Raw genomic sequence first — 21049 nt, 5'->3', positions numbered from 1 at the left:
CATTCTAGGCGGGGAAAGACCCCGGGCTCCTACCCCCGGGCCACACTCCCCATTGCAACCAAGCCTGGCAGCGGACCGAAATCCACTCCGGGTTTTCCGAAGAGCCCCCAGTTCCCGCCCTCTTGTGAGGAGGCGGGACAGGAAGCCGCCACTTCCGGTCCCAGGTTCGGGGCTCCGGGGTTTCCGGTGCTCGGGGCCTGGACCTCCGCTGGCGCGCGGCGTCGTCTCGCTCCCGCGGGGAGTCGGCTCCTTGGCGACCTGTGGCGAGCACTCAAACTGTTTCGCCTGGGTGGTGGATGCTCTGGGCCCCTTTGGGAGATCGGGGCCCGATGTGACTGGAAGGTTCATTGGGGCAGAATGAGATCCAGTTGGAAGTACCGGAAGACAACTTTATTGCCACACGATTAGACCCGACCCCCGCCCCCTCAGAGTCCCTAAGCCGCGCGGTCGCCGCTCCCGTCCTCCAGCATCAGCAGCTTTTAGAGGAGCGCCCTCTGGTGGGCGTCGCCGGGCCGCTGCCTGCCCTGGAGAAGCCCCCAGCCCGGGAGGACGAGGAGGCTGACCCGGCCTGTAGCCCAGGGAGCGTGAGGGGTGACCAGCAGAGGGGGCAGAGCGCTGGGGCCCGGGCCCGGGCCCGGGCCCGGCGGGCGGCGTTGAGCTCACCGGGGGAAAGGAGAGCCGTCCTGTGGAAGGGGCGCCGGGAGGAGGCTGGGGGCTCCCGCGCGAGGGGACACGTTGGCAGGAGCCAGAAGAATGGATCTGGCCCTAGAGCCCTGGTTCTTCAAGTGTGGTCTCTGTCCCCGAGGCCCCCGAGTCTAGTTCTGGGGGGGGGGTATGTAGAATCAAGAGCGGATCGCGCCAACATCGTGTCCAGCATCATTTTCAGGGAGTGTGCGGTGGCGCTGCCCAGAAAGCCACCTGATGTGAAGCCACACCGTCCCCCTCACAGCAAATGGGACGTGTGCGTGTCATTTAAATACGGTAAATAGCTTTAAATACGGTAAATAGCGCTACTCGTCATGCACACAGCTCTCTGAGGTCCTTGATGATTTCTAAGAGGTCCTGAGACCAAAAACTGTGAGAACCATTGCCCTAGAGTTCGAAGATGAATGCCCTGTGATTTGTGTCTTTTAGAAAAGCCACTCAGTGGCTGGAAACGAGGGAGTAGGAGCAGATGGTGCGGTAATATTTTGCGGGGCCACTGCAGTAGCTCGGGCCAGAGATGATGGAGGCGTCCGCGTGGTGGTGGCGGGTGCCCTCACTGGGTTTTCTGGAAGAGAAGCAAGAAGGGGGTAAGGAATTGGGGGACTTAAGGAGGTAGGCTGAGGGGCCCATCCACAAACGTGAACCTCTGTGGGAGAAGCATGGGGCTTTGCTGACTGCCTGCCAGCCCGGCACTGAGTCTCCAAAGGCCCCACCCCCGTGTGGAGGGCAGCCAGTCCCCGCGGAGATGTGCTGACCATCTAGAATGAACACTTGTTTGTGAAGACTTAGAATGCAAACAAGACTGATTGTATACATGTAAAATGGCAGTATGTGGATATATTACTTAAAGTGTCTTGTTCCATTAATTGTGCCTGTTTAACCACATTGTTTAAATTTACATATATAAATGTATACGTTCTATTCCTATTGGACAGCACAGCTTAAATAAACTCAATCCCCACAGCCAAGGACACAGCTGTAGCCTCAGCAGCGTGGTCACGGGGCCTGCAGGCAGTTAACCCAGCTCCGTGAATTCCTGGTCTGGGCCCCCTCTCCTGCGGTGACAGCTGGGGAGGAGGGTACAATGAGAGAAAGACAGGGGGAGGCTGAGTGCGGTTACCTTCTCCTCTGAACCCGGACGAGTGGACCGGCAGGCAGCTGTGGGGAAAGAATGAGAAGGAACGCTGTAGGAGTGCTCGCGGGGCAGGGTGGGGGGAATGCCCACCGCCTGAGAACCACACTCACCGACCCAGCCCAGCGCCTTGATGAGTCCCAGGAGGAAGAAAGCAGACAGGAAAAGGCCGACGCTGTCCTCCAGCGAGGGCCCCGAGAGACCTGGCACGCGGAAGGGGCTCGTGAGCTCCGAGTTGTCCCCGCCGCTGGCCCAGGCTCCCCAGAGCCCCCCCACTCACCTGCCACCTCCAGGGTGACCTCGGCGCTGCGCCCCGAGGCAGGCAGGCTGGGGTGGAGGACGCGGCAGGCGTAGCGCGCCCCGTGCTGCTCGGCGCTGACCGGAGGCGGCCGCAGGTGCGCGGAGAGGCTGACGGAGCCGTCGGAATGGTGGCGCAGGGCGGAGAGCCAGCTCTGCCCCCCGACCTTCCGCGAGCCGCCCTCGGCGCCGCCCCGGAGCTCCCACTCCACCTCCAGGTCCTCGGAAGGGTAGAAGTGGGACACGAGGCAGAGCAACTCCGGGGGTGCCTCCCCGGGGGCAGCCCACACGACGGGAGCGGGCTTCAGGGACACCGTGGGGGGCTCTGGGCAGAGTAGGAACGGAGCATGAGAGAGTGGACCCACAACGTTCTCCCTCTGAGGTCCTGGGTTTTCCCGCCTCCCCTAGCTGCCTCCATACGGGGCTCTAGCCAGGTTTTCTCTTCTGCCATGGGGACCCCCGCTATCTCCCCATTGGTGCTTCACGGGAATCCCGTTTAACCCTCCCCCCAATTTTCAGGGACCCTCACTTCACCTTCCTGCCTTTGTCCCGTAGCTCCTCAGGTGGCCACCGATCGTCCACCGGCTTCCCTTGCCTGACTACTTCTTCAGCATCCCCATCCCTCCCAGGGTACCCCCTAACCCCAGGTCCCACCCTCTACCCTTGGCGACTTTCATCCCCAACTCACTGTGCACAGCAAGCTCCAGGGTGACCTGCCCTTGAAGGTATGGCAGGTGTACGGTGGCCAGGTAGGTGCCCTCCTGAAAGGGCCGCACTGCAGGCAGCCAGAAGGTCCCATTTCCGGTCCATGGGCCTGAGGGCTCATCATCGTCCCAAGCAGCGAATGCCACCGCCCCCTCCTGGGCAGCTGGCATCTGCCCATTCAGCCCAGGAGTTGCAGCCAGGAGCAGGTGCCCCTTACCCAGGTGCTGGCGTCGCCACTCGAGTCCAAAGGGAGGAGGGCCTGGGGCCAGCGAGGTAGCAGCTGCAGGGGTTGGGGGCATGTAGGCGAAGCTCAAGTCCAGCATGGCGTCTCGTCCCAGACGGACTCGAGGGGCAGGGGTGTGGGTGAGGACGGTCAGTACCGCTGGGAAGGACAGGAGGGGGGTGGGCATGAGGGAGAGAAGGAGAGGGAGAGAAGTGGAGTTAGAGGGAGCCCTGAATTCCAGTTTTCCCACCCCTGAGGACACCTTTTCTGATACTCATCTCTGCCAGGCCTCCCTACAGGTCTCCTTTGCCCTGGGACTGGGTGGGAGCCGGTGTGGCTGAGGGTGAGACCTTTCTAGTGTAAGGGTGCCCAGGGATGGTGAGCGGGTGCAGGCCTGGAAGCCGGCTCTGAAGACACGGCCCACTCAGGTTCTGGGGCCAGTGACATCTGAGGGCATTTCTGACACCATCTGTACCAACCCAGTCTTCAGGCACCACCCGTGAAAAGCCAGGGCTTCCCCGGTTCCCGATGAAGCTACGGCTGTCGACCCTTCTGCTACTGTATAGAACATTTACTGACTCCAGAAGTCTGGCTTTTGCACAGACACCTTTGTCTCCTGAAGCAGTGTAGCGCAATGGTTAAGGGCCTGGAGCCTCGCTGTCTTCGTTCAAAACAACTCTAGGGGCCAGCACTGCAGCACAGCAAGTTGAGCTACTGCTTGCAACACCCAACACCGACACTCCAGACTTGTTCAAGTGCCAGCTGCTCCACTTCCAATCCAGCTCTCTCACTTTCTCACCTGGGAAGGCAGCGGATGATGAGCCAAGTGCTTGGGCCCCTGCACCCACGTGGGAGAGTTCCAGGCTCCTGAGTTTGGCCTGGCCCAACCCTGGCTGTTGTGGCCATCCGAAGAGTAAATAAGCAGATGGGAGCGCTCACTCTCTCTCTCTCTCTCTTTCAAATAAATAAATCAACAACAAAACAAACTCAGCAGCTTAATTGTATAGTCTTGGGTCCCTTTTCCATGGCTCAGCTTAATCTCTAAGATAGTTATGATAAGAATATTAGTTACCTCCTGGGGTCCTTGTGAGGAGTAGATCACTTAACTTCTCTTGCTAGCCATATCCAGTAACTTCCTGCTTTGGGATTCAATCCATGGCAGGTGCTTACCACAGAGCCTGAAATGCACTACGTCTGCTGCTCGTTTTGCTCACACTTAACTGTCTGCCAGGCACACTTCATGGGCTCCAACACATCACATCTCTCCAACACGCCCATGCTGCCCCTACGCCCACCTTTCCTGGCTGTGAAGAATGCACCATCAGCCCCCAGACACGAAGGGCAAACACTTGGAGGCACTCAGACCTCCTCTCATTTGCTCATTCAATAAGTATTTATTAAGCACCACGGATGTTCAGGATATAATCATGTAGAGGTAGAGAACAGTGAGCAAGACAGAAGTCCCTGGCCTCGGATTGCCAGAAATCACACATTGTGTGCTGTCTCCACCAGACCCTAACAGATCTCACATCCGGTACTCACTCAGGTTCTCATCAACATATTTTTGGAAAATGACAACAGCTTCCTCTTTTGTCTGCCTTATCCTCAGTCTCTCTCCCCTTCAACTCCTCCTTCACGTGGAAGTCAAACGTGTGGCTACAAGTCCGATCAGGTCCCTGGCCTGTTTAAAACCAAGCTACCTGGGAAGTCAGCAGCTAACGACACAGTTCAATTTCTAGCCCTGATTTTTACAAACTGTGTGTCCTTGGATAAGTTACCTAACTGCTCTGTGCCTCAGATTTCTTCATCTGCAATCTGGGGATAGCATTAATACCCATGTCTGATGATTATGAAGCAGAATAAAAGAGACTGTGCAGAGAACTGCTTAGAACAGGGTCTGGTATCTAGAATATGCTTGATGATGTTAGCTCTTGCTGTTCTCATTACCATCATGGGCTTGCTAGGTATCTTGGGAAAATCTCTTGACCTATATTCTGCTTACTAGTTCAATGATCTGATCCTTGCCTACTTTTTTTCTTTTAAAATTTTTATTTATTTAAAAAGTTACAGAGAGAGAGAGAGAGAGAGAGAGAGAGAGAGAGAGATCTTCCATCTGCTGGTTCACTCTTCAGATGGCCACAACAGCTGAGGCTGGGCAGGCCAAAACCAGGAGTCAGGAGCTTCATCTATGTCTCCCTTGTGAGTACAGGGGCCCAAGCACTTGGGCCATCATCTGCTGCTTTCCCAGGTGAATTAGCAGGAAGCTGGGTTGGAAGCAGAGCAGCCAGGACTTGAACCCATGCCCACATGGGCTGCTGGCAACACAACAAGCAGTGGCTTCACCCACTGTGCCAAAACACCACCCCCCTCACCTACCTTTTATAAGAATCAAAAGAATAGGCTTTTTAGAATAATGTTTCTCCTCCCCCAAAATACACCCAACTTCTGACATTCACTGTCATCTGCAGAATAAAGCCTCACTTTTTTTTTTTAAAGATTTTATTTATTTATTTATTTATTTGAGAGGTAGAATTACAGACAGTGAGAGGGAGAGACAGAGAGAAAGGTCTTCCTTCCATTGGTTCACTCCCCAAATGGCCACAACGGCCGGAGCTGTGCCGATCTGAGGCCAGGAGCCAGGTACTTTTTCCCGGTCTCCTATGTGGGTGCAGAGGCCCAAGGACTTGGACCATCTTCTACTGCTTTCCCAGGCCACAGCAGAGAGCTGGATCAGAAGTGGAGCAGCCAGGACTAGAACCAGCGCCCATATGGGATGCTGGCGCTGCAGGCGGAAGATTAATCTGCACCATGGCACTGGCCCCTCTCACTTTCAACATATTTGAAAATCCAGCCCCTAATCATCTCTTCATATTTCCCCTATGCCCTAAGAACCAGCCACATAGAGTCCCTCTCTTGTACCCCAAAGAAACTCGAATCATGGGCTGGCGTTGTGGCTTAGCTTTCAAAGAAGCAAGCAACTTGAATCCCTGAGCACCGCTCTGCCTAGGTCATACAATTCCTTCCGTTTCCCACGTCTTTCCAGTTTTCTAACATCCACGTATTCCATGTCCTTCAAGCTCAGTGCCACTGCTGTTCCCTCCTACAAGGGACGAGGTTCTATACATAGAAGTCATTTTTTTCTCTTGTTATTTTTTAATCCCAGCTGCTGAGGCCTATAAAGTTTTCTCAGGGCCGGCTGTGGCATCATGGGTAAATCTGCCTGGGACATCAGCATCCCATGTGGGCACCAGTTCAAGTCTCAGCTACTTCACTTCCGATCCAGCTCTCTGCTAACCCGCCTTCAAAAGCAGTGGAGGATGGCCCAAGTGCTTGGGCCGCTGCCCCCATGTGGGAGACCTGGAAGAAGCTCCTGGCTCCTGGCTTCAGATCGGCACAGCTCTGGCCATTGTGGCCATTTGGGGAGTGAACCAGCAGATGTAAGATCTCTCTGTCTCTCTGTCTCTCTCTCTCTCTCTCTGAAACTCTCTGCCTTTCAAACAAATAAATAAATCTTTTAAAAAACTTTTCTCAACTTCATCAGATTGTCTTAGTTCAGTAGAGAAAAGAAAGAAGGTCTGAAATTTCAATTAGTTTCTCAAAATCCAAAAACCTATTGAACTGGTGGAAAAGATCCACAGGAAGATGTTTAAAGTTTAACCCCTAAGCTAACAGGGTTATTGGAAGCAATTTTAGCCCTGCCTCCCACAAATTATCCTCAGGGATGCTTACTGAGAATTTATGAGTAAAATAATAGGATGCCTGGGATGTGCTTTAAAATGATTTTAAAAAAAACATGGAGGAGAGGTAGGATAAGTGAAGATTTTGGTAAAATGTAATAGCTACACAAGCGGGCAGGGTAAACACAGAGGGCTCCATTATCCTATCCCTACTTTTGTAAATTTGAGATTTTGATAGCAATGTTTTAGAATGGTGAAAACTAAACAGCATGTACATACAAAGTATGTTGAGAAAGGAGATTTGTCAACAAACACGCTAAGCTACTTAGTAAGGAAGAATGTATTGGGGCCAGCACTGTGGCTTGGCAGGTAAAGCCTCTGCCTACAGTGCCGGCATCTCATATGGGCACCAGTTCATGTCCCAGCTGTTCCTCTTCTGATCCAGCTCCCTGCTTCTGGCCTGAGAATGTAGTGGAAGATAGCACAAGTGCTTGGGCCCCTGCACCCAGGTGGGAGACCTGGAAGAAGTTCCTGGTTCCTGGCTTGGGCCTGGCCCAGCCTGGGTCATTGTGGCCATCTGGGGGAGTGAACCAGCAGATGGAAGATTACTCACTCTCTCTCTCTCTTCCTGTCTTTCAAATAAAGAAAGAAATCTTTAAAAATGTATAAATGTATATTAGCAAGATTATCAATGATCTCAGCATTGGAGAAATGTCACACAAAACAACAGCATCCATTTCCTGAAATCCCTTATCAAGCAGAAAATCTTGAAAAGACAGAACACAGGTCCTTGGTTTTTGCCTGCTTTGTGAGCTGCGGACCATCCTCCTGCCTGGTGAACCGTCAGGGACCCCACCTGCACTTCCTGCATTGGCTTGAGCTGGTCTGCCCCTCACGCTGCCCGGACGCCCTTTAGAGCAGGTGTACATCTACCTGATCATCTCTTCAACCCTTGAAAGTACCCCAGGACTGGCCGGCACTGCGGCTCACTAGGCTAATCCTCCGCGTTGCGGCGCCGGCACACCGAGTTCTAGTCCCGGTTGGGGCACCGGATTCTGTCCCGGTTTCTCCCCTTCCAGGCCAGCTCTCTGCTGTGGCCCGGGAGTGCAGTGGAGGATGGCCCAAGTGCTTGGGCCCTGCACCCCATGGGAGACCAGGATAAGTACCTGGCTCCTGCCATCCGCGGCGGCCATTGGAGGGTGAACCAACGGCAAAGGAAGACCTTTCTCTCTGTGTCTCTCTCTCTCACTGTCCACTCTGCCTGTCAAAAAAAAAAAAAAAAAAAAAAAAAAAAAGTACTCCAGGGCTTGTGAAACAATTGCTTGGGTTCTGAGGTTTAACTGAGGTTCATTAATAGGCAAAGCTTTGCCAGGGGAAAGAAATAAAAGTTAAGGAGCATGCTTACTATGAAAGAGGGTTTTGTTTTTTAACTTAACTTACAGTTTACTTATTGTTTTTAACATTATATTTTCATTTTCTTGACCAGATGGCCTAGATAGTCCAATGCTACCTTTTGAAATGGCATCATTGTCTCCTTCAGCATAATTGAGTGATACTTTGAGATTGGTTTCAGGAAAGCCTGTCATCACTGATCAGCCCTAAATGAAAAACAGTTTAACCTGCTCGTTAAAAGGGAGATTTAATTTGATTTCAATGAAGTGTGGCAGTGATTATTGGAATCCAGTGTGTTGAAGAAAGGCATATTGTTTGTATTTTGGAACCAGAAAGGAAAAGCCACTTAAGATAGTTTGAAGTAGGGGCCAGCACTGTGGCATAGCGGGTAAAGCCGACACCTCCAATGCCGGCATCCCATATGGGTGCCGGTTCTAGTCTTGGCTGCTCTTCTTCCAATCCAGCTCTCTGCTGTGGCCTGGGAAAGCAGTAGAAGATGGCCCAAGTCCTTGGGCCCCTGCACCCACATGGAAGACCCAGAAGAAGCTCCTGGCTCTTTGCTTTAGATTGGCGCAGCTCCAGACATTGCGGCCAATTGGGGAGTGAACCAGCAGATGGAAGACCTCTCTCTCTTCCTCTCCTTCTATCTCTGTGTAACTCTGAGTTTCAAATAAATAAATAATTTCTTTTTAAAAAAAGCTAGTATGAAGTAATTGAATTTCTGTCAATTGCCAAATCATTTAAATTTCTATATTCCCAAGCCCCAAAATAGATTGTGACAGCCAGAATTCCAATTTTAATTGGAAGGCTAAATAAGTAAAATATTAAATTTCTTAATGATCATATTTTCACAGTTTTAGAAAAAGGAAAATCTTGTACATTTATTAAGGACACATTCCTGTATAACAAAAATATTGATTTTGCTGAATGTTTTAAGTTGAAGTCACTTCATGGATGTCATACACACGAAGTGCATTTGGATAAGGTAGAAGGAATTGTCTTTTAAAAAAAGTTTAGGGGCCAGAAGATCTCTTCTGTCTTTTTGCCTCTGCAAAATAAAGATTTATTAAAAATCGAAAGATCTATTTTATTTATTTGAAAGACAGAGTTACAGAGAGAAGTAGAGAGAGAAAGAGAGGTCTTCCATCACTGGTTCACTCCACAATGGCCGCAACGGCCAGAGCCACACCAATCTGAAGCCAGGAGCCTCCTCCAGGTCTCCCACATAAGTGCAGGGGCCCAAGGACGAGGGCCATCTTCTACTGCTTTCCCAGGCCACAGCAGAGAGCCAGATTGGAAGAGGAGCAGCTGGGACTAGAACCAGTGCCCATATGGGATGCTGGCGCTTCAGGCCAGGGCTTTAACCTACTGCACCACAGCGCTGGCCCCAATAAATAAATTTAAAAAATAAATAAATAAAAATAAAACGTTTAAGTACCAAAGGTTAGTTAATAAGTTAGTAAGTGTTGGCTTTTCTAATTTGTACTGTCACATCCTTACACTTTCTATTTTCAGTACATCTGTTTCTCAAGTAAACTTAGCTATTTTCCACACCTGTTTTCTTTCTGATGCGGAATTCAGGTTAATTAATATTTTGCTGCATCTGATAATGTATTATACGTTTGAAGCCTAGTGACTTCATTTGGACCTTCTTGTGATTTCATATGCTGTATTCTTCAAGCATAACATTCCGGTGAGTTTTATAAAAAAGAAGAAAAAATAGTGCTCCAGGCCACCCAACAGAGTCTGGTAATTGGCCTGGAGAGAGTATACCCACTGGTGTGGGTATTCTTTAGCTTTCAGGAAGATTCTTATTTGCAGCCTGGACTGCGAATTACTGAGCCCCAGTTTATTCTTGGTGCTAATACATGTTTATTGACTCAGTGAATAAATTAACACACTGCCTCCCCTGAGAGTCACAACAACAGGAAGGCAGCCGGGAAGTAGCATCCACATTTCACAGTTGGAAGCGCCTTCGCCCCCCACCTCGGGGAAGCCCGCAGCCCTCCGACACACCCCTCCCCAGTGCCGCCCCGCCTCAGGAGGCGCTGGGGCTAAGAGCGCAGCCCTGGGCAGAACTGGGGGCTCGGGCTGGGGGCCGTCCGTTCCTCGGGTCCTGCGGGTGACCCGCAGAAAGGAGAGCACGGCGGAAGCGGGGTGCAGGGGCTCGGCTGTGATCCACCTGTCTGCGGGCTGGACTGTTAACTAAAACGAGATTGAGGGAGGCCGGGCCGCTACCCTGGCCCCGACTACGGAGCGGGAACGCTCCCAGGCAGCCCAGGCAGAAACCAGCCCCCGACTCCGCACCCCGGCCGAGCCCCGCGACAGGCTCGCCCCAGGGCCCCGGGGGCACCCGAACCGCCTGGGCCTGCGCACTGAGCGGGCTCCGCCGTTCTCGCCGCGGCCCCACGGCCCGCTAGCGCCCTCTTTCGGGCGAGCCGAGCCACCGCAGGCCCGTGCGCCTGAGAGAGGCGGCCGCCGCGCGCGGGGTGGGCACGGGCGAGGCTCGGAGGCTGGATTTTGAAACAGGTGAACTGCCAAAGGCGAGGGTGCTTGGCAAGGCACAGCTCGGGGAGAAGCGAAGACAGAAGTTCCGCTCCCGAGCCCCTCCCTGCCCCATCACCTCGCAGGGCTGAGGCCCCGGGGCGGAAGCCCCGCCCCGCCGCGGTTCCCGCCCTCTTCTGCTGGGTGGCAGGCGCGGTAGAGGTAGAGTAGCTCAGGCCGACCCGCTCCGCTTTACAAAAGCGGAAACTGAACCTGGTCCGCACTGCGAGTCGCCGGCCGATCGGGACCCGCAGCCGGCACCCGCCCATCTCCACCTCCCTCCACCCCGCTACCTGTTGCCATGGTGATGAGAGCCGGCTCCGGCTGAGGCTCCGGCTGAGGTCGCAGGAGGCTGGAGAGGCTGAGGACCGGGCTGGACACGCTGACCATCAGCCAAGCCCCGTCCAGGGCCCGCGGGCAGTCCTGCTCCGGGGTCAGGCGGCTGGCCCACTTGGCGGAGGCCGGGAGCGGGACGAAGCGGGTCATCTCGCAGTGGGGCGCAGGGGCGTCTCGGGGATACCGCCTGAAGGCGCCTTGCAGGGCGCCCGCGGGATCTGCGAGAGCCCAGGAGGGGAGTTGCAGTTGTAGGCGCACGGCGGGGAAAGGGGCTGGAAGGGCAGCGTTCGGGGAATTTCAAATGCACGGACTACCGGTAGTGAGGTGAGGCTGGGCCAGCTTCAGTCACCGAGGGGGAAACTGAGGTTATCCAAAGGGCAGGGGCTTCAGGTGGGGCGGCAGAGGGGAGGGCGAGTCCCAGAAGACTCACCGTGCACGCTGAGGTAGAGCTCAGGGTCGAGGTCCGGCCGGGGCGGCGGTCCCCCGGGTCCCTGGCGCAGCAGCAGTGCCGCGGGCCTCTTGTTCAGGCCGCCCCCGCGCGCGTCCTCCACGAACCAGCACTCGATCACCGCGGGTCCAGCCGAGACGCGGGTCACCAGGCCTGGGGGAGAGCGGCGCGAGTGAGGGGGGCGGCCGGGACGTCGGGTGACCCACCCTTCACCCTGGCGCGGGATGCAACCGCCTCCCTCCATTTCCATCTCGCAGCTCCCGGGCGAGGAGTCGCGGGGGTCGCTCACCCAAAGCCACGGCGACGAGCAGGGACAGGGGCTTCATGGCGCTGCGCTCTCCTCAGTCTTCTCAGCCCCGAAGCCTCTCGTTCCAGTTCCCTCTTTCACTTTCACTTTCCTCCGAAAGCCAGCAGAACCGGACGGAGGAAATCCCCGCTCGGTTAGGTGAGGGCGCGTGCGTGGGCGGCGGGTGCCTCCCGCACTGGCCACGTAGGGACCGAGGAGCATCCTCCCCAGTTCAGGTGGGCACCTCGGCCCTGCCGCGCCCTCCTGGACCACCCAGCAGCGCCAAGTTGGAACCCTCCCGGAACCTGGGCTCCCTCTCAGAGAACCTCCCCGCACCTGCCCGCCCCTCCCCTCCCGTTCCCCCAGAACCATTATCCTAGCTTTCCTCTACCTCTGCTGGGTAACCAGCAAACACATAGGGGCGGTCCGGAAGCCAAGTGAAATGACCAATAAATATTTTAATTATTGTTTAAAAAAATTAAAACCTTGTACTCCTAAGACTCACTCCCTCGCCCTCCACCCACACCCCATGAGAACGGAGTTGGGGATCCCCACGGGCTGAGACAGGACAGAAATGAGGGATGCTTCCTGCCACAGAAGGTAGGTTCTAGGACAAGGGTGGGGGTCAAAGGCCTGGTCTCCACGACGACACAAACACAGACTTCAGGCACAGACTACAATCACCTGACCCTTAACCCTTGACTCCAGGATGCCGAACCCCTGCCCTCCCCTCCCCACCACAATGTGCGCCTTGCTCTGCGGAGCTGGGGCTTGGGTGTACCCATCAGAGGGGAAGGAAGGGCTTAGCTCCAGGGATACCTTGGGAGGCACCGTGGTTCCCCCTCCAGCATATGTACAAGTCCGTAGAGATACAAGGAAGACAGTAAGGGTGGTGGGAAACCACCCAGGGGCCATGGCGGCGCTCCTGTTCTCTCTTCTGAAGCTACTCCAAGGAGCCTGCCCCTTCAGTTTGCTGCTCCACCCCCACTGAAGCCCATCTCCACCTTGGGGACACTGGCGGGGGACCAGCCGCGTTGACTGGACGGGGGTGTGGCCCCACCCGCCTCATCGCCGCTGCCCCCACCAGCTCCAGGGGACTCTCTTTTGGGCGGCAGGGCTGGTGCGGTGGGCCCCCCTGGTCCTGGTCCGGGTCCAGGTCCGGGTCCGGCCCCACCCCCACCCATGCGGTGCCGGCGCTCACAGTGTCCCCGGTGGCGCATGAAGCTGTCTCGCCACATGAACTTCTTGGCGCAGACACCGCACTCGTAGGGCTTGAGGCCTGTGTGGGTCTTCATGTGCTCGGTCAGGTGGTGTTTCATCTTGAACTTTTTGTTGCACACAGGGCAGTCAAAGGGCCGCAGGTTGAGGTGCATGTTCACGTGCCGGTCCCGCATGCTCTTGTGGGAGAAAGCTTTTCCACAGTGGCACAGAAAGATCTTGTTTCCGTCCCCACTGCCAGTCCCCCCGGGGGTGCTGGCCACGCCCAGGCTCCCCGCGGAGGACGTGCCCCCCAGCGTTGTCGGCCCGTGTTCCCCTTGGCTTCCTGGTGGCTGGCCTGGAGCCTGAGAGGAGGAGGAGGAGGAGGACGAAGATGACGGGAAAACCAGGATCTGGTTGCCCTGCATGTCCAAGGGAAGGAGGGCTCTTGGGGGGTGGGAGGGGACGTAGGAGGAGGGGGTCGGCCCCCCTGAGTCGTCAAGCCCGGCCCCAGGACCCCCACCCTCATAGGGGCCAAAGTCATTGGAGGACTCACAGAAGTTGACCTGCTCCTCCCCCTTGTCCGGCGGCTCCGTCAGAGTCCGGACATCGCTTATGCTGAGGGTGGCCTCAGGCCCTCCCCCTGATGGGACCCCAGAGCTAGCCCCCAGCTCCTCATCTTCATCATCCTCACAGGTCAACACCAGATCTTCCTCCTCCTCCTCCTCTAGGTCTGGGTCTTGGGGAACAAGGGGTGCTGGTGCTGGGCAGATCCCACCCCGCTTCACATAGACCCAGTGTTTCTGCGGCACGATGCTGGGAGGGGTGTAAGCGGGTCGCCGGAGCCCAGCCCCAGGGACCACCGCACCCCTCCCATCTCCGCCATCATCACACAGCTCGTCTGCCTCCAACAGCAGCTTCCCAGAGCTGGCTCCCCCACTGCCAACCACGGGGGCTGGGAATACAGGGCCGCCTCCTCGCCGCTCCCCATTGCCCACGGCAGAAGCCGTGAATGCCTCTTGGGAGGAAGACGAGAAATCAGCGGACTCCCGGGGGCTGAAGTAGTTGCTGCTGCTGGGAGACTGATTTTCACTGGCCCGGCTGGAGGCATGGGAGCGCCCGGAGCCCACGGAGGTGGGGGCCAAGGTGCCTCCGCTCCCTGATGGGGCGCCGGCACCAGGGACAGTGACAGAGGTGGCTGCAGCAGTAGTGACGGTGGTGGTGCTGGCAGAGGCCCGGCCTTCTCGGAGGAGTTCAGTGCACTTGTCCACAATGTGCCACATCTGGAGCACGGAGCCCACCGTGAGGAAGTTGACAATGTCAGCAGCAGCCATGCTGAGGCGGCCAGTGTACGCGGAGGCCAAGACAGTCTCAAAGGCGCCGGGGTCCATGACACTGGGTAGTGAGATGGAGGTCATGCCCTTGAGTAGGACCTGGTCATGGAAGTAAGGGGAGGAGGCGGCCAGGACAGCCCGATGAGCCCGGAACTCCCGGCCCTGCACTCGGATGGACACGTCACAGAGCTGGCCCTGCAGCCGCTGCTGATTGAGGGACTCCAGGAGGGCACTGGTCACCTCGGGGAAGGACACATGTACCACCGCGGCTGCAGGCAGGGGCAGCGGGGGTGGAGCCAGCGACAGAGGCAGGGGGAGTGCGGCCCCGCTGGGGGAGAGAGGAGATGGCTCCATGTTGTGGTGGGAGGGGATACCCCCCCCAGCCACAGGAACAAAGGAAGGAGAAGGGCGGCCGGGGGGGTCTCTGGGGAGAAAAAAGAGAGAAGAGCGCTAAGACCTTAAAACGACACAGCCCTTCACCGTTTAGAAACATGTTCACACTGGTCACCTGAGTAACTCCCCACAACTCAGGCAGATATGCCTCTCAACCCATTTGGTGGATGAGGAAACTGAGCCTCCGAATGATTAAGAGATCGTTCAAGGTCACACAGCCAGCAAGTGCCACTGCCAGCAAATGCAGGTGTCCTGACTCCGAATTCAGGGCCCTTTCCTGGGAGGTTAGGGAAATACGGTGCTCCTAGGGAGTGGGGCGCCTTCTCTTGGAACTAGACCCTGTAACCCTGGGAGCCTGACTTCCCAAAATCCACCTTTTGGGTGTCTGGTGCTTTCCTTTTCGACAGAAGGCACGTCTGCCTCCCCACAGAACACCACCTCCATCTCCCCTTGCCCCCCAGTTCCCCAGGCCACGCCCCTTCCGCCCCAGCTCACCTATAACCACGCCCCCTTTGAACCTGCCTTGCGCTCCGCCCCCCTTGATCCCTTCGACCCCGCCCCTTGTCTACCCCCGCCCCCGCCGGACCCCGCCCCCGCCTGCTCCGCCCCAAGCGCTACCTCGGCCTCCTCTCCCACCCGGAAGGCGCCCCCCAACCCCGCGCGTCCCCGCTTACCGGGCCGCGCGCCCCCGGGCCCCCCCCGCCCCTCACTCGGCGGCCAGAGCTGCAGCCTGGGCCCCTCCCGCCGCCATCTTGCGCCGACTCCCTCCGCCCTCCGCCTCCGCTCCGCCTCCCGTCCCTCCGACTTTAAAGGCACAGACAAGCACCCCGCCCGTGCCGCTGGGCAATACTCGGCCGACTCGGCTGCTTTTCCTTTAAAGAGCCGTGGCCTCATCCCACCTTAAAGGTGTCAGGCCCCCTCCTCCGCCGGAGACTCGGAACTTGTTTCGGCCGAAGTCTTCCTTCCCCTTTAATTTTACCAGCCTGCCTTTTCCCATTGGCGACGAGTCCTGGCCGCCGCTCCCCAGGCCCCGCCTCCGAGCCGTGTCCATTAGCAGGTCTGCGAGATCCGAGAGCCCTCTTCCCAGCGCTGACAGACCCTCGAAGCCCCGCCCCCTTCCTCCGGGCCTGGATTGGCCAGATAACCTCGAGTCGGGCCCTGATTGGCCTTTTACTCCTACCGCTAGGAGTGAGAAAGTAAAGCGCGTTAGGAGGCCGAAGCACATTTTTTTTAAAAAGTTCTCGGTAGCGGACACCGGGGACCCGGGGCATCAGGAGAGCGGTGTAGGGGCCAGGCTAGGAAAGGGCAGATCCGAGTCCGGAGCTCGGCCCTCAGCGGCAGACAAGGAACAGGCAGGATACAGTAAGAAAAGCATTTTATTGTTTTTAACGTTTCTGTGTAAAACTTAAGCTTATTTTTTAAAAGAAACCACCAGAAGGGGTCACTCAGTCCCCCGCCCCCGTCCCCCTCCACTGTCATCCCGGAACGAACGGAGGCAGGACGGGGCAGCTAATCCGAGTCCGAGAGCACAATGATCTCCTCGGGGTCGCACTGCGTGGCCACGCTCGTCTGCGGAGAACCAGAGGCACAGTCAGGGCGCGCACCCGGGGAGCTCGAGCGGGCGGGACAACCAGCGGGCCTCGCCCTTACCTTGTAAGTGCTGGCCCGGGCAGGCTGTGCCGGCAGGGTTTGGGACAGCCGGGCTGGCGACGGGCTGCAGAGGGAGCTGGTCACCAGGCCATGGCTGGGAGAGTCCACCCTCGTGGAGGAGTCCGCGGCTGAGGCCGTGGAAGCCAGCGGGGAGGGTGGGCTGGGCAGGGGCCGGCTCCTCCTCCCGTTCTTCTCAGGCACGGCTCGTTCCCGGTCCACGCAGCTGGGTACGGAAACAAATTCACAGTGGGGCACGGGGCTGGAGCTGGAGGGAGTCCAGCCTGAGAGCCCCTTGGCATCCCTCTGGCTCCTTCCCTCTTCCCCCGCCGGCGCTGTTACCTGTTTCCTAAAGGCCCGGACGCTATCTGCCGGTTCTCCTTCCGAGACTTCTTACAGGGGGGGCTGGCACCTCCCCAGGCATGGGGAGAAACACCTCCATTGAAGGAGGTGGAGGTGACCGCGGCTGCCCCGTTCTCCAAGACAGTGGTGACGGGCTCCTCCGCGTGCCTCCTGGAAGAGGAAACGTCCGTCTCCTCAGGGGAAGACGTGGTATCCAGGGGCAGGGCTTCAATCTCCAGCTCAAAGAGCTGAGACACGGGGCTCTCTTCCTCCGGGGGCACCTCCGCAAGCTGCTCCCCGTTCCTTTCCGCACCCACGCTGGGGCGGGCCGCGGGCTCTTCCAACAGTGAGGGTGCTAGCGCTTTGAGTCCTGTGTTGTGCTGCTCCCTGGGAGACCTGCCGAGCTCTCGGCCGGGTTCCGGATTCTTTTCAGTGGAGACCTGTGGTGGAGGCCCGGGACTCCTGTCTCCAGCCTCACCTGGAAAAGGAGAGGGGACAGCTGCTGTGAGAACGGAAGACAGCGCCGCTGGGCGAGGGCCAGGTCTCCCACGGGCGGCTCGCGCGCAGGAGGCACTGACAGCGGGGCGACACGCTGCTTACATACCTGTTCCCTCCTCCTCCTCCTCCTCCTCCTCTTCATCTTCCCCCTGACCTTCCTGCATCTGCTCCAGATCCTCCTCCTCTTCGGAATCTGTGGCCTCCTCTTCCTCCTCCTCCTCTTCCTCCTCCTCCTCACTTTCCTCATCTTCTTCATCATCTGTCTCAGCTTTGGAGGTAGTAGGGCACTCCTGGGAAGCCATTCCACTGGGACCCTGGAGGACAAAGGAGTTTCTCTAAGGAATCCCTGGCCTCAGGGGGTTTGGTTCTTGCATTCCCTCTGTACCCCCCCATCCATCACCCTGGAACCCCTAGCGGCCGGCGCAGGGGGAGGACAAGGTCTCTCTGAAGGCTGCTGTCCCTTCCACACCTCACCAGAATCCAAGGAGGCTGTGGGGGAATCTGCAGGCTGGGAAGAGGTGCCTTGGGGGAGGCGGGCTCTTCTCTTCTGTCTCTCGCCTTCCTCACTTCTGTCTTGCATCATTGCGTATTTGGAGATGACCTCGTCTAGGCGGCTCAAGGCCAAGGTCCGGTTTTCCCGAAGGCGCCGGGCCAAGGCAGGATCTGACAGTGCAGGGTCAATGCCTACATGGGAAGATATGACAGCAGAGCACTCAGCCCACACCCTGGCAGAGAGGGCGAGCGGTCCCCTCTGCCTCCGACGGGCACCCCGCTAACCCGCTACCTGGCCTGTAGTCATCCGTGAGGTGGCAGCCGAAGTTGTAGATGAGGTCGAGATGGCGTCGCTCCTGTAGCCTGACGCCCACATCTCGGAAGGCGTCCTGGGCCATGAGCTGGAGCTGCTGGCGCGGGAGGCCGAGGCTGTGCCGGACAGCTGCCTTCTCTACGGCCCGCAGCACATCACCGTAGTCGGGGAAGGTGTCGGGGCCTGGCTTGTTTATGAGCCGCTCGATGCGCCTGTTGACCTCTGGGTAGCGGGTGCCGCGGTAGGGGATGCGCTGCTCTATGACCCGGCCGGTCAGCGAAGAGCAGTCTTTCAGCTCGCACAGTCGCCCAAAGAGGCGGATCAGCTTCCGCTTCAAGCGCGACTCCTGCAGGTACGTGGAGTCTGGGTCATCCAGTTCTGACAGATCCAGCTCCTTCTCCTGCAGCCTCCGGATCTCCGCCACGTACAGTGCCAGCAGCTGCTCTAGGCGCTGGATCTGCCGGCGGGAGCCACGGGTCCTTGGGGCCTCGGAGACAGCGGCCTCAGCATTGCTGGGCTCCGAGGCCGGGTCTGCAGAAGTATTACTCCCAGAGGGCTCACTGGAGGCGGTGGCAGCAGGAGCGAAGTTCAGCTTCTTCTTGGCTGAGTGGGCCTTGAGAACGGTGCAGAGCTCGTTGATGTAGACGTAGAGCTTGGCGGGCCGGCTCCGGGCCCGGGACAGGACCCGAGAGAGGATGTTGCAGAACTCCGCTGAGGCCAAAAACACAGAGTGGGCACGCTGCTGCCGACTGGAGAGGAACGGGACCACCTCAGGGTGGTCCGCTGTCTGCGTCTTACACAGTTCAAGGAACTGGAGGGTTCAGGGGAAGAAGAGAGCGGACAAGAGACAAGGGAGGGGGTTGAGAGAGAGAAGGGGGGGTGCAGTTAGTGGGGGAGAGAGGACCAGAGAGCCAGTGCGCCATCCCCCTCCCTGGGGTATAAGAATCTTCTCCCCTAAAGCTCACCTCTTCAAACAGCTTCTCATTCTCCAACTTGTAGCATTTCTTGCCGCCAGAACTACTGCTTCCTCCGGCCCCATGGGGCTCAGAGGAGCCAGGGGCTTCTGCCTGGGGTGAGGCCGGAGTGGGGGGTGGGTGGGAGGGCCCTGGCTGAGCGACTGCTTCATCTTCGTCATCATCATCCAGCACAATGATGCTGTTAGCGGTGGCCATGAGGGATCAAATCCCCCGGAGGGAGGAAGTGTTGGGGGTTTCAGAATTCCTGCTGGAAGGGGATGGGGCCTCAGAAAGAGCCCCTCCAGCATAGCCCCTCCCTTCAGCTCAGTTTCCAATCTCCGTGGGTTTCAGCAACACCCAGCCCTGCCCAACAGTGTCCTCACTGCCTGTCTTCTGCAACCATTAGCTCTGGATGCCTTCCCGGGCCCTTCAAGTGGCCCAGGACAGGGAACCGCAAACATTCAATCGCCACACCCAGCTCTACCTCTCACATTGGCTTCCGGTCTTTCTGTTCCATCTCCCCACTATTTCTCATAGTTGTCAAGTTGGTTCTTCCAACCCCAGTCCCGCTTCCCAGATTCCCATGACACCCTCACACACGGAAAACACACTCGCTCTGGCTGCCTCACGTCTGGCCCCTTTCACCCCGAAACATGTCAAACCCATACCCCACCCTTAATGATCACCCCAACTCCTAGACAATCCAACAGTCCTCTCAACGATCCATTCTCCTTTCCCCTCCTGGAATTAACTCCGTATTTCACCCTCTGATGGGCTTCTTCAAACCAGGGCACTGGGTTGGAGTATGACACCTCAAGAGCCCTCCCTCTCACCCCACCCTGATTTTACCTGGTCGCTCTCTGTGACTTGTAACCGATCGTGAGACCTACAGTGGGCTCTCCCGATTCTTCTCGGATCCCACCCTTGAGTCGCGCCGGCAGGGTAGATGAGCTTCCCGCCAAGTCCCCCTCCCCCAGGTCAGACCCCTAGCCGCCCCACTTCCCTTCAGGAATAAGGTACCAGAGCATGCCTCTCAGACTCAGAGCCCGCGTCTCCCCAGTACCGCCTCCTCGATATCCCCTCCCCCGTTTTCGCTCCCCACACAGTCCGGCCCGCACCTCAGAAACGGTCTCACGAGACGACCCTCGCCGCTGATCTCAGAACCTCGCATGGTTCCCTCCGCCTTCCTTCCCCCTCCCACCGCAGGCCCCACTACAGACCGGAAGCCGCGGAGTTTCCGCCTACATGCGTATAAGCGCGGCCATATTGTCGTACGGAGCCCAGCCTTCCTGCTTCCGGAAGGCCCTACCGAGCGTGCCTAGTACCGCCCACCTAGCCCGCGACTCCCTTCCCCCTGACCTGTAGGGGGCGGGGCCTGCCCCCTTCAGGGCGTCCCGAAGTTGCTGGGGGCCGCCATTTTGTTGTACGGCCCCAGCTCTGCAGTGACTTGGGCCCTCAGCCGGCGGAGTTATTTTCACCTGGTGCTTCTGGGACTCCGCCAATCAGAAACTTCCTGCCTCGAGCCCAACCGCCAGCTAGTCGCGTGCCGAGACCACTGAGCCACCTTTCCCAGGGGTGGGAGGGGGGCAGTGGAATAGGCTGGCTGAAGAACTGGGGTCGCCAAGGCTGTGCATGGCTTCAGGAAAGGGCAGGCGTGTCTAAACGGGGAAATAAAACCTTTTCCTTCCGCTGGGCAATTAGTGAGGCTTCCGGTCCTGCTTTCCTATCTCCCAGGTACCGGTTTCCACCGCTTAATGGGCTTTGCGCCCCTCGCCGCTGCCCGGCCGCCGCTTCCACTTCCAGGTGCTACGTCCCCGGCCGGGAAATGTCGACGCATGCGTACAAACGAGCACCGCGCTCCCTGAAGGTGGTGGTGGTGGTATTACTATCGCTACGTTGTTGTTGACTGGCTTTCCGAGCTCCGCCTCAGAACTAATCAGCGTCCAAGCCGGCGGGACCCGAGCGGCGCTGCGCTGTTCTCCGAGTGGGGCCTGGACGCTGCGGCGGCGTCGGCCCCTCGAGGCTCTGTCGTGGGGTCCGGGGGCTGGGGGGAGCAGCTGGGCGATGGCCCCCGCGCGTGCGGGGAGACGCGGTGGTCTCCTGCTCCTCAGGGAGAGCCGAGGACAGAGTGA

At 57.7% G+C, this 21049-nt stretch overlaps 3 protein-coding genes across 11 annotated transcripts; all 3 read right to left on the bottom strand.

The window, feature by feature from the left end:
• Positions 1–375: 375 nt before the first annotated feature.
• Positions 376–11893, bottom strand: TAPBP (TAP binding protein). The gene is made up of 8 exons (XM_008262783.5): positions 11749–11893; positions 11442–11612; positions 10969–11229; positions 2823–3221; positions 2118–2459; positions 1951–2040; positions 1826–1863; positions 376–1270 (listed from the first exon to the last, which is right to left on the bottom strand). Exons 1-8 carry the CDS (start codon positions 11783–11785, stop codon positions 1259–1261), a joined length of 1350 nt encoding a protein of 449 aa, XP_008261005.1. The 5' UTR covers positions 11786–11893; the 3' UTR covers positions 376–1258.
• Positions 11894–12183: 290 nt separating this feature from the next.
• Positions 12184–15746, bottom strand: ZBTB22 (zinc finger and BTB domain containing 22). Of its 2 annotated transcripts, none has more exons than XM_008262782.5 (2): positions 15569–15746; positions 12184–14700 (listed from the first exon to the last, which is right to left on the bottom strand). In XM_008262782.5, the coding sequence occupies exons 1-2, from the start codon at positions 15718–15720 to the stop codon at positions 12711–12713; spliced, it is 2142 nt and encodes a 713-aa protein (XP_008261004.3). In that variant the 5' UTR covers positions 15721–15746; the 3' UTR covers positions 12184–12710. The 2 variants fall into 2 exon arrangements, with proteins under 2 accessions (XP_008261004.3, XP_002714511.1); XM_002714465.6 differs by lacking the exon at positions 15569–15746 and adding an exon at positions 15344–15448.
• A 281-nt stretch (positions 15747–16027) lies between these two features.
• Positions 16028–20534, bottom strand: DAXX (death domain associated protein). Of its 8 annotated transcripts, none has more exons than XM_017345027.4 (8): positions 20396–20534; positions 18927–19185; positions 17941–18772; positions 17626–17840; positions 17263–17470; positions 16659–17136; positions 16320–16542; positions 16028–16238 (listed from the first exon to the last, which is right to left on the bottom strand). In XM_017345027.4, exons 2-8 carry the CDS (start codon positions 19131–19133, stop codon positions 16179–16181), a joined length of 2223 nt encoding a protein of 740 aa, XP_017200516.3. In that variant the 5' UTR covers positions 19134–19185; positions 20396–20534; the 3' UTR covers positions 16028–16178. The 8 variants fall into 8 exon arrangements, with proteins under 8 accessions (XP_017200516.3, XP_017200517.3, XP_051710808.3 ...); XM_017345028.4 differs by having other exon boundaries at positions 20277–20416; XM_051854848.3 differs by having other exon boundaries at positions 18927–19182; positions 20396–20415.
• Positions 20535–21049: the final 515 nt, after the last annotated feature.

Source organism: Oryctolagus cuniculus, chromosome 5, assembly GCF_051225735.1.
Source record: "Oryctolagus cuniculus isolate XC-2025 breed Fujian yellow rabbit chromosome 5, ASM5122573v1, whole genome shotgun sequence".
NCBI classification, from domain to species: Eukaryota; Metazoa; Chordata; class Mammalia; order Lagomorpha; family Leporidae; genus Oryctolagus; species Oryctolagus cuniculus.
The sequence above is the reverse complement of the archived record's forward strand: the minus strand, read 5'-3'. Positions and strand labels throughout refer to the sequence as shown.